At 40.8% G+C, this 12,673-nt stretch overlaps 1 protein-coding gene across 8 annotated transcripts in view; it reads right to left on the bottom strand.

Moving 5' to 3' along the window:
• Positions 1 to 5,693: 5,693 nt before the first annotated feature.
• Positions 5,694 to 12,673, bottom strand: part of RASAL2 (RAS protein activator like 2) — a gene marked incomplete at its 5' end in the record, with an annotated part of 380,591 nt that continues 373,611 nt past the window's right edge. For all 8 annotated transcript variants that reach the window (XM_081221809.1, XM_081221811.1, XM_081221810.1 and 5 more), the window contains one exon: positions 5,694 to 11,478. In XM_081221809.1, coding sequence (XP_081077935.1) covers positions 11,336 to 11,478 — 143 coding nt within the window. In that variant the 3' untranslated portion in view covers positions 5,694 to 11,335. The remainder of the gene's footprint in view (positions 11,479 to 12,673) is intronic.

Genomic DNA, 12,673 nt, shown 5'->3' with positions numbered 1-12,673 from the left:
AGCGCTGCCGCAGAAGGGTGAACCAAGAGCCTTGGCAAGAAAATGACTCATTTATTCTGCCTGGAAAGGTGGTGGTAATTGGACAAAAGGTAATGGAGGATTTCATCAGGCAGCAAAGGCTAGAAGGTTCTTCGTGGCAGAGGGAACAGCATGGGCAAAGATAGGTAGATGTGGAAATGTGTGGTTTGGGAAAGACAAGCAGTCTGATGTGACTGGAGTGTCGGTCACATATTTGGGAAGGAAGCGGCAAGTGATGAGGGGAAAGAGGTAGACCGAGGCCAAATTCTGAAGGACTGGATCCCGCAGTCAGCACAGCCATCAGAGGATTTTAGCAAGTGAGCAAAATGGTCAGCTCTGTAGTTAGTAGAAGCAAGGTGGTTTTAATGACATGGGGCAATGCCTGTATCAGGATGCTAAAGGAAAACAGATGATTCAACATTATACATATAACACAGTCACAATAATGTTGAAAGGAAACATCAACCTATACTTGGGAAAAAAAGATTGTATAGAAATGTGTGAAAATGTTAACAATGGTTAAATTCAGGCAACAAGAATATGAGTGTTTCCCCCCTTCTGTGCTTCTGGATTTTACAAGCTTATTCATTTCACTGAAGAAATGTAAAATGCTTTGGGTGGAGTAAGAAGAGGGCATTTTGGAGAGGAGACACAGGAAGTGTATGTGTGGGGAAAGACTTGCACAGTCCGGGAGAGTGGAACCGAGGCCAGATCTGGAGCAGTGGAGCAAGGAGGGACTTGAGGGAACTGACTTTACATCGTTTGCAAGTGAAGAAATATAAATACAAACACATTTTAAAAAATGCTCAGCTTTGTTCATTGAATGATAGCAGTGCAAATTAAAAGCAAGATGCATTAAAAAGTTCTTTGTTTTAACTTAGCAGTTTGGCAAAGATCTGGGGTGATAATGCTGATGAGAGTATGAGAAAATCAGCACTGTCAGATATTGGATAGCACAGTAAACTTGTGCTACCATTCTTGCAATGCCTGTTAGTTCCGACATGTGCATACTCTTTCATACAGAAATTCTACCCTTGGAAATTTATTAAGGAAATAATAGTACAAGGTGCACATACACATATATACGTGTCCTCCACACACAGGTTGTTTGTTGCAGCATAGTTTATTACAGTGAAAAACTGGAGGCAATCTAATGTCCATTGAAAGCAGATTGATTAAATAAGTCATGGTACATTCAGTGAAATACTACTATGCAGCCTTTAAAGAGAATAAGGTAGATCTCTATGCATTCAAATTAAAAAATTCAAGTGTGTGAAGGATATTCTATAGCAAACTGTTAATAGTGGTTGTCCCTGGGTCAGGAGAGGGGATACTTTTGCTTAAATATTTTACAGTAATATACCACAAGAACAATATGGTTCAAATATTCCATATTTGAAAAAAAAAGACATCTGCAAGGCACTGACAGGACTTTGGTGACTGAACGTGACAGCAAGTGCGAGGGAGTAAGGGAGCAGCTGGAGAGCCTCAGTAGATGGGCACCATAAAGGGGGTGAGGAGGCTGCTGGGGGAGGCTGAGCTTGGTTTTGGAATACGTACTTTGAGTTTGAGGTGCTACCCCTTGATGGAGAGGTTGGGGGTTCCTGGGTGCCATGGTGGGGGCCCTGTGTAGCTGGCAGACTACATAAGGGCACTGGGCCTCTTGGGGTAGGAACTGCTGAAAATAAACACTCACTCCTGAGGAGATATAATATTGCTAAGCCCCACAAAGCCTGGTATCAGAGACACTTTATGAGAGATGATGATGTAGCTACCGGGTACATGAGCCTACGGAGGTAAGTGAAGGATTGGCAGGGACTGAGTGTCCCACCCCGGATGGTTTCTGTAGGATGGTGGCTGCCCGTGCCTGTCTTCTAGCTCAGGGGCAGTCACCAATCTCAGACCACCTTGCTCCTGGCTGTATTTGCAGTAACTCCTTTATTTTTCCCTCTTGTAGCTGTGACCAGTGAAAGGAGTGGCACTGATATGACACATGCAGCTATTGCCACTCAGGCCCAACATTTGAGCTCATCTAATCACTCAGATTCTAAAGAAAACACTCTAGCACCAAAACCAGGTAACTGCTTCTGGTTACCAAGTTCCCACTCTTAACGACCAGACAGTTAAATCTGGACAGCCACTCCTTAGCATAGGGTGCTCAAGACCTTTTTGTGAAAGACAGCCTGAAATGGGAAGGGAACAAGGATGAGGATCCTAGAGTTGGTTAGCTCCCTGGCGATTGTGAAAGCTCGGGGGGCATGTTTCCTTACTTCAGAATCTCCTCTTTCTCATACGCAAAAGGGACATAGTAAAAACGACCCTGCCTACATCACAGGGTTGTTTCAAGTACCCAATGAGATAATTACGCAAAGGTACTTTATAAACTATAAAATGCTGTACAGATGTAGAGTAGTCCTATTATGAGGCTGTAGTTCCTGTGATTACAGCCTTCGTGGCCAAAGGCTGAGCCTGTTTATAGGCTCAGAGAACTTACGAGTTTTCTGGGGGTACAGCTGGCCTTTACAAATGTGGTGGGTCCAGGGGAGAGGTGAATATTTCCAGCAGGGTGTGGGATATTTACTCAACAGATTTATTAAAAGGAAGAAGCAACAATTCCCTGGCAGTCCAGGGATCGATCCCTGGCTGGGGAACTAAGATCCTGCAAGCTGTGTGGCATGCCAAAAAAAAAGAAAAAAAGAAAAGAAAAAAAAAAGAAGAAGGAAAATACTGAGGAGACAGAAAAGAAAATAATTGCCTGAGGGTGGCCAGGATATGGGAGGAGAGCAGTGGTTACTCCACTCATGAGACTCTTTCCTGCCAGCCACTAGCTGGTTGTGGCTGAGCATTTTTCTGTCCAGCGGTTTCTTCTTTCTTTTTGAAATCCTAAATCACCATGTAGCATCTATGGTGTCCAGGGGGCACTCCTGACTGCCAAGAACTTGAAGTTTTCAAATGGCTACGAGATAATCTCCCCTGAGCCAGGTAGTACTGCCTTTTTCAGGGCAACTCTTTGGAATCCTGAAAGGAGATTTTCTTATCCCAGTTCTGATGAACCCAGAAGACACGAAAGACCAATTTTTGAGTGAGGTGAGACTTCTCTGTCCTCTAATTTTGATCAGTCAGGTGACTTGACAATGCAAAGCGATCCTGTCAAAGCCAATACAGGAAGAGAAAAGGCTTTGGAAAATTAGCTCATCTTTTCCCATTGTCACCATCCTGGCTCATGGTGACAGGTTGGTTCATGTGCTCAGATCTTTTCTTACTCTCTCCATTTTTCCTGAGCTCTTAAAAAAAATCAATACAGCATAGTCAGAAGGACCTAAGTTTGGGTCTTGGCTTTGAGCTTATTAGTTGTGTGACCTTGAGCAAGTAACTTAATCTTGCTGAGCCTCAGTTTCCTCATGAATTAGGAACAACAGTACCTAACTCATATGGCTGATATTATGACAAAATGAAATATTCTATAAAAAGTGCTTAGCAAATTGTCTGGCACATAGGAAGTGCTCAGTAAATATTAGCTATTATTATTATCAAATTATTATTCTGAATATACATTTGTTCCAGGCTTTTTTCTTTCCCTCTTGTTTTTTTAAAGTATTGTGAGATGAGAGATTGTGAAGAGGAAGAATTATTCCTAAATATTGTGACAAAAGCCTCAAGCTGATTTTTGAATATGACCTAAAGGCACATTTTTCAGTGATATCAGATAATAATCATAAGATGTCAGAGCTAGAGAGTTCCTCATAGGCCATCTAGGCAAAACCATAATTTTACAGACAAAGAAACTGGTTGGCATTAATCTGGTAGCTTACTGAAATTTACTCATAGGCCAAAGAAATAGCACCCAGGCAATTCATTCTAAAATCTCACAAACATGTCTCTAGGAAGAACAGTTTTGTGTGTGTGTGTGTGTGTGTGTGCGCACGTGCCCGTGCACATGCACGCACAAATGCCTGCCAGGTAGCGGGGAGGGAACTGGAGAGCTTTCAGTGCATTTTGCTGTTGAAGAACAGGTACAAATGATGCAATTTGGCATCTGATAAATTTTTTAGTAAAAGTTCAAGTAATAAGACTGCAGTGCTGAGTATTAAGTCTACAAAAGTCAAGAACCGTTTTTTTTTTTTTTTGTCAGGGGAGGGTTACCAAACCAGAAACCATCTACCTTTTATTTTAAATTAAAACCAATAATGGGAAAATTGGGGTCAAGATGGGGAATTCCAGCTTCTGGTCACTTTTGTTGGAATATAGCTATCTCATATTAATGGAGAGAATTTCTACCTCACAGATATAAAGGATGGAATTGGTGGGGACAAGGCAGAGTATATTATCAGCTTTAGTAGCATTTACTGATAAAATTTGAAATAGGAAGCAAACAAAACACCTATAGCCAACTTATCCCAGTTTCATGGATGGGAACAGAGAAAACATTGTAACAGACACTCACACAGTGCTCAGAGAGAGATATGGACTAGTGGTTGTTAACCCTATCTGAACTTAGAATCCCGTGGGGAAGGTTAAAAAAAAAAAGCCTGGCCCAATCCTTAGAGAGATTCTATTTAATTGTTCAATGGTGGGTCTAAAGGGGCATCTCTACTCTTATTTTTTCAAGATCCCAAGTGATTTTGATGAACAGTCAAGACTGAGAATCCCTGTCATTTGTTTTAGTCTCCTTTGTCATTAAACATTTTTTGTGTGCTGGGGGTGGTGATGGTGACCTAACAAACTTGATTTCTGTACTTTCCTATTGGTGAAGGTGCTAACGACAAAAGGCAGGTAGCTGCAGGGAGGCTAAGAAAAATAAAGGGTATATAAAAAAAAATAAAGGCTGGACATAAAGGGTAGATGGGTGGACAGTTAAGGGCTAAGATGACTAGGAGGTCACAAGATAGCATCAACAACAGTTTCTTTCTTTTTGATGTTTCAGATCCAAGAAGTCTTAAAGCTTACATTAGGTCATGAGCAATTCAGATTGAAATGGGTTGGCTTTGAAGTAAACAAAAAATAGCACATGTCTACTGTGACCTTGAGTCTCCTCACACAATTTTCTCTGGATTTTGAGTGAATTTTAGTTTTTTAATTCATAGTAAAACGGAACTAGAAGTCACTAGATAATGTGAAGAGGCTAACTGGTGGAATTTCAGACCTATACTTAGCCTGTAAGAAAACTACTTATGGGACCTGCATGCTGGGGTTTTAAAGAATGAAGGTAAGCAGAAGATGGGAGTATTTGAAAATAACCTCGAGAATTACAAGCAAACAAGAACAAAAAACCCCAACTAGACAACAAAAATCCTGAAACCACATTAATCTATTGGGGAATTAAGAGAGGATAGTACTGGTCTGGAGAGCTGAGTGGGGCCATACTTTCAATAAAGTGGAGGATATTTTCTTCACTAGTCACAAGCTAGTAAAGAGATTTCCAACTCTCCAGAATGAGGAGCTCTCGAAGGGTGTTATTACAATACAGTATGTGTTAATGCTAGCTCTTTGTCCTACAGCTAAATATTTTTTACCTGGAAATTGGGAAATTCTAAGACGCATTGTTCTTAATGTTAAAATATACCTTCAGAATAATGTTCCTGCATACATTTTGTTTCTGGTTTTTCTCCAAGTGTTCTAATCACCCAGATAACATGCTAGAAGTCAAACAGTAATATGTCAAATACAGTAGCAACTTTAGTCTGAAATGTTTAAAGTTAAAGTTTATTTGTATTCTTTGTAGGAATATCAATAAAAGACCTCAAACGTATCTATATCTGTACATGTACAAGAACCGTCAAAAATTATTCACAGAACAAAAATAAATCTTCTTTTAGAACAAACCCAGGTAATGAAATGCAGATATGGATCTCACATATGGAACAATCTAAGTGCCACTAGCACAAAAATATGGCTTTAAAAATAAAATAAAATCTTGGGTTTTGTTTTTCTAACGTGTATTTCTCTTTCTTGAAATAAAAAATAAATTATTTAGAGCTATCATTGTAAAATAGTCATGTGTATTAACACACTCTTATTAAGGCCCTGGAGATGAAAAACAAAATCAAATTTAGAAGTTCCTCACAGGTGTGATTCAGGTTAATGGGCTGCTGTCTGCTTTGAGTTAATTTTAATGTAACTAGGAAATGTCTAAGCACCAGTCAAAATTTAACCTGTACTATTTATTTCAAATTTTCCGCAGGATAGTGGTCAATTAGTATTTAACTTTTTGGTGAACTGGGAATTGAAATTTTTCCCTTGGGAGTTTAGAAGTGACATAAATATGATAGTTATTCTTAAATATTTGTAGCCCCACACAGATGATCGAGGCCCCTAAAACACAGCTTCTGTGGAAATCTTTCTACAACAGATATATCTGGTTTTAAATCCCAAACTAAAACATTTCCTAGGGAAAAACAAGGGCACTGAAAAATAAGAACTGAATAGGAAATTAAAATGCATGCTGAAATCTGGACACAAACGACCACTTGGCTTTCCTTGGGTGGCTCATCGCCAAGACTTGCTGGGTTGGTTCTTCAAACACCTGAGGATTAACTGGTCAGGAACCAAAGCTATTTCTTTCTGTATCCTACTGTCCCATCAGTGATATTCAGCTTTCTTTCTGTGACTCCCCAAGGTATCAGTAATGATATCTAGGGTTCTTGAGACAATGTCAAGCCAAATTTCAAGTCACTTTAACTAATATATACATATAACACATATGGTACATTTTAAAGAGGAAAGAACCACTGTCATAAAATCTAACAAAGGAGGGCATAAAATCTAAAAAATCTCAAGGAAGTTTGGGAATCACTGCTCTATAAGATGGACTAACATTCAGAGAAAGGAAGCCCTAGGAATCGTGTGTTGTGTGGGGGTACCCACATGTTGTCTACAGAAACGGCCTTTCTATATATCTATGTATTTCGAGATTGGGCAAAGGATATAAATCCTCCTGTTTTCTTGAACCGTTGGGCTATGGAGAAGGCTGCATTAGTGCATTAGTCCCCTTTTGGTTCATGTATCTTCCTCAGGTTCTTTCACTCCTCATAAGATATTTATTCTGTCTCATGCAAATTTCATCACTTTTGTCCTTCCTAAACTCAAGAGCATTCCTAACTGGGTCATGACAGAATGCTTCTAGAACTAATAACAATCACTCAGACACAAAGAGAGATTCTATTTAAAAATTCATCACCCCAACATATCTTGCTTTTAAACAAACTAGCAAAATAGGTCCTTTCCATTGACATACTGATAAAAACAAAGTATCCCAAATTCTTGGCCCTCAGGTAAGGGGTGGGAAGGCAACTATTTACTGTTGAAGCGAGCAGGAGACTTCACTGTCAGACTTGAAAAAGGGAAGGGGAATGGAGAAGAAAGCCCTTTGGTTTTCCATAATCTGTAGAAGGTGACTCCCCCAAAGGTGAAAACACAGGGAAGGTATGGTGTGGGCTCCAGAGCTGCTGAGTCAGGCCCAGTGACAAGCCTAGTCTGGCGTCAACTCTAGTCAGGGTCACATGGGCCTTAGGTAAATCCCAAGGAGGGTTCCTTCCCCAAGTTCAGTCCCACAACCAGCCTTCTCAGAAATTCCAAACTGGACGTAACTGGAACTAAACCTAGACGGAAGGCAGAATAACTTGTAATCAAACTCACTTGATGGCAACTGTCTTGCTCTGGGGCTTCCAAAAAGGAAGTGCTCTCAACCCAGTGTGCCTCTGGGGACAGAGAGAGAAACGAGGGTCGGTAGAGCTACAGATCCACAAATAGACTAAGATCTAAAAAGCTTTACTTAAAAGTCAAGTTAATTCTCAAGCGCATACAGCAATCGCAGACAGGAAATCCTACTTTTTCTTTCACTGTGCAACACCATTACAGGGAAAGGGAAAGGTAGAAGCAGACTAGAGAAAGCTAATTCTGACCAACTCAATGCCAAGTGAAAAGGCAAAGTTACAGCAGCACGATGACCTCACTTTACCACATTTCCCTTACAACAGACGGCCCTGGACCCCAACAGTATCTTGGTGATAGTGCCTGGATCATAGTAAGTGCTCAAGTGTTTGTCATTGTTACCTAGTTATAATCTCCCCTCCTTCATGGCTTGTATTGCAGAGACTCGGGTAATGTGATGACTTGAAGGAAATGTTACTCCTTTTTGCTGCTTCGGCTCAGAAAGCTTATTGCTCCAGTGAAAATAAAAGGGAAATATAAAGCTCTTTCCCTAAATCCTACCAACATTGTCCTTGTTAATGGCCAAATCGGGTTGTCATCTGGACAAGCATTTTGCAAGCACTTCACCGGAATTCTAAATTCCATTCAGCCTTGGTCTATGCTGCACCCCACCATGTGGTGACGTGTTGGGTGTTAGGAGTGCAAGACATGCTATCGTAATCCACCCACTTCTCTTCAACCATACACCTCCTCCCAGCAAGAGAGGTATGCACTTATCTGGGCTGAAGAAAAGCCAATTAAGCAATACCTCCATAAAAATTATCAGCTGTTGCTGACTTTTTCCATACTTAAAAAAAAATCTTTCAGAATAAGTTCTATAGACTGCAGCATTCTCTAAAGAAATACTCAGAAAAATATTCGGACAGGAATAGGTTCAAAGGATAATCTAAGATTTAACATCTGGCAACTACACTGAACTCCTAGCTTACCTCTAATTTTATTATTTGTTTACTCTTTTCTCTTCATTCAAGATAACCTGATAATAGAGGGCTGCATAATCTATCCAAACATTTTGGGCATCTAATCTTCCAAAGTAGGCAGCCCTCTAAGAAGCTCCCAGAATGCTGACAAGATGTACTGCATCCATCAAAAACATATTTGATTTTGTGTCCTCCAACCCTCCAATATAGTTTATCAGTCCTCTGTCATCCGTAACCACCTGAGAGCTTCCAAACCTCAATGTAAGACATCACCCATGTTATATACTTAAGGCCACTGAAACGGACCATTCTTTTACCAGGTTTTCTGAAGACTTTTATAAAGAATGGCTAGAGCTGAAAATAGCCACAAACAAGAACGGACCTATGTTTACATACCCTCTCCCCAAACATGAAGCACTACTTCAGAATCGGTAATGTTTCTTTCCTATTAAAATAAGTCATTTGGCCACAGTGTGCCCTCAGGTTGGAGGGAAGAGAGAAGAATTTGTAAAATAATGATCATGGGTCAAGAAAATACACAAGTGCCAATACATGTGGGCATGAAGTCTGCAGATCAGATAAGCACACTGGGCAGCTCCTGATTTAGATCTCTGACTGGCAGAAACAGGAGTGTTACGAAGGGGAAATGTTTTAAAAGGCTGTGGGCTGGGGACCATGGTGAGGTTGCTGAGATGCAAGGCCCAACACAAAGACCCACCTGAGGGCAGTGCTTAAGAGGTCAGAATGCAAGCCTGGGGGTGCGGTGGAAATGGAGGCTTGGTGTCTCTATCGGGGCTTCACCCAAAAGGGGACACAATAAATGTTCTCTCGTCTCCTTATAAGTATTCTGTTATGTGGAAACACTCACTCCAGGTCTATGGCTTCCTCAGGTGTTTTTTTCCCCCCTCCTTTCTCCTTTTCCTTCTTAAAAAAAAAATTCCTTAAAGTTTATAATTTCAAATAAACAGCATTAACTTACTTGAGAAATGTTGTTCCTTTCTCAATATAAACAATTGCTTAGATCTTGCTTAAAGAGATTCTAACCCCTTTAAACATTATATCCAACAGCATAGAAGGCAGGAACTTCTCCTATTTGTGCAGTTATCTGTACATATGTGTGAGTATATGTGTATAGATACTTGTAAATATAATGTCTGTTTAACTTGTAACATTCCATACTTCTGATAATCAAGGTTGCATTCAAGATGACATTTCACACCTCTGGAAAAAAGGAAGTAACTTAGCTTCCATGACTGTTTCTGTCCCACAGTAAATCTGTCCTACAATAAAGCCAACGATGACAGCTAGTGAAACTGGGTTATATTGTGCCAAATCTACAAAGAGCATGGGAATAACAGCTGGAATGTGCTGTCCTCCCACTTTTAGTATTTTATTTTTCATTAAGAGTAATCATGACTTTTAAGAGAGCAATGCTTCAGATTTGGATTTCTTTTCCCAATTTTACTGAGGGGATTAGAGGAAGAAGCAATTTAAAAGTTAAAGATTGAGATAAAGTCACCCTCTGCCCAGAGATCTTCTAGTACACCGGGTAAAATCTTTATCCCAAACCAAAATGACAACGTATAACTAGAAAAAGAGTTCTGATAGGAAACAGTCAGAGATCCCTGCCATGGTATGGTATGGTTAGCCCTTTTCTGTATGGAAGAAAGGGTGTTTATTTCAGATGGCTTATGGACAGCATATTTGAATAACCTCTCCAGGGGAGAGTAAACCCTGTTGGTGATGACTGCTCCTACCATGGGGGAGGAAAGGGCAAGTGGGTGTGAAGATGCAGATGGTTTATAGAGACACAAATATGTATAGTTTTGTAAACTCTAAAGAGGAAAAAAGAACACCCTTTATTACAACTGGGGTAAAAAAAAAAAAGCCCCCTATCTAAAATGGAAAATTCCCGTCTGCTACAGACAGAAGGAAATAAACATCAACAGGAGTTCAATAGAAATCACTCCTGAAGTCCAGTTTTGATACAACAGCTCTTATCTGTGTCCTCTGGAACAGTGTATCCCCAAATCAGATAGCTGTCCATCCAGAACCAGTCTTGGTTGATCAATGGGATAAACTGTTTTGCTTGGATCTCGGTATTTGCATGTTTTCCTAAAGGACAAGGGAACCGGAGTGGGGTTTTTAAACTGGTAGAGGAATCCCTGAAAAACTCATTCTGACAATGTCCTACTGCGGTCTGTGTGCTCTATCAGACAGACACGTGGTCTCTACCAGCTGAGCCTTCAGGCTCATCTCTCATTCACATGTAGCTCCTACTTTGCCTCCTCTAACAACTGCAGTGCTTTCAACAAGAGGACAACAATAATAAAAATAGCAATAATTAAAAAGGTCATCTACATTATTAACTTCCTTTGGGTATATTACAGTTGTATTTTCTGTACATGGCCCCGAACTAAGTTCCCTATGTACACAGAGCCGGGGTGGGGGTGGGGGGGCGGGGAGCATCGACCTTGGAAGTCTTAGCCTTATGCCCTGAAAGACAAGGTTCCTTTATTCATTGGAGATTTGCTCGCTGTTCTGAAGTAGCAACATTCTGTAAACCTGGTGGGGCTGGGGAGGGGGCTGGGGAGGGGGCTGGGGATAGGAGAGCGGGGGCATTTCCTTCTGTCTCCTCCCACAGTCTGTCTATTCACAAAGCTGATCAGCAGCTGCTGTTTTTGAATTCACCATTCTCCGTGATGGAAAGCTTGGTGGGGTTGGTGGGGGAGATGCCATTGCGGACCTGCATGCTGTACCGCTCCTTCACTTGGGTCAGCGCGCTCATCAGTCTGGTGTTGGCCGAATCCAGTGACACGATCCGTTTTTCCTACAACACACCAATCATGGCTTTATTCTGGCTCCATGCAGGCAACTACACCGTAATATTCTACTGAATGACTGTTCTAATGCTTTCTACCAAACAGCAGTACACATGATGCTTCCCAGACAAATGGAACGTCTCTGCCTCTTTCTGCACCCTAGTCAGGCCAGCTTCCCCTGAGCCCAACGGGTCTGTGTTTATTTTCTCTCTTTTTTCCTTTCAGCATAGCGGGATTTGTTATTAATCATCCCTTGGGACCCTAGGACATCATGTAAAAATGACACCATGTGTTACGTCAGGCTATGAAACAGAGGTGTCAAGCTGCCTTGCTGTATTAAGTACTTTGGGTCAAAACTAAAACATGGGAATTAGGTGGCAAAGAAAGAAGCACCAGAGGTTTCATTTCACAGAGGAGAAGTGCATGTGATCTATGGGTTCTTAGACCCCGAAGGGGGCACATCAGTCACATTTGGAAAGAATTCACATGGTGCTCAAAACTGAAACAATACATGGTGGCAGTTTATAGTCACCAACAAAGTGAGGATGCAACAGCAAGAGGGGGAGAAGCAGCCAAAAGCTCAGACCAAGGAGTTATTTGAATATGGGAAGGGAGATGTGGCCAAAGGGGGATGCCAGAAACATAACACATGAAAACAAACAAAGAACACAAGCTCCTAGACTCATTCCAGCTCAGAGGTACTCCAGGAAAGCTACCCAATAAGGAGACTGCTTTCATTTTACTTTTGAATCTTGGGGAAAAAAAAAAAAAAAAAAGGCTTAGAACCAATATTTTGGAACCAAAGACGGTTGAATACACACACAAAAAAAAAACCAAGAGAAAAAAGAGGGAAAAAATGGCAATCTAGAGAAAAGTAGTCTCATCTAAATTAAACAAAACTAAAAATCATCCCATCAAAATATTATCAGTCTCACAAAGACTAGGAGAGAAATCCTAATCTTAGCTTCACCAGCTAGGTAAATCATCCTAGAACCTTTCCTACATGAAGTTGCCATTTTTTAGAAAACAAGTTAACGCTGAGAAGGACAGTCTTTACCTACATCTATGATACCAAAAAAAAAAAAAAAAGCATGTGAGGAACAATCCCCAAAGCCAAAAAGAGCTTTCCTACCCAGGGAGTGTTTTAATTTACTCAGGGAAAAGCATGGTAAGGATAGTCATGGCCAGGTTCAGAGAGGGCAT

The sequence above is a fragment of the Mesoplodon bidens genome (assembly GCF_964165515.1).
Source record: "Mesoplodon bidens genome assembly, chromosome: 2".
Lineage (NCBI taxonomy): Eukaryota > Metazoa > Chordata > Mammalia > Artiodactyla > Ziphiidae > Mesoplodon > Mesoplodon bidens.
Note: the sequence above shows the minus strand (reverse complement) of the source record. Positions and strands in the feature narration are given on the sequence as shown.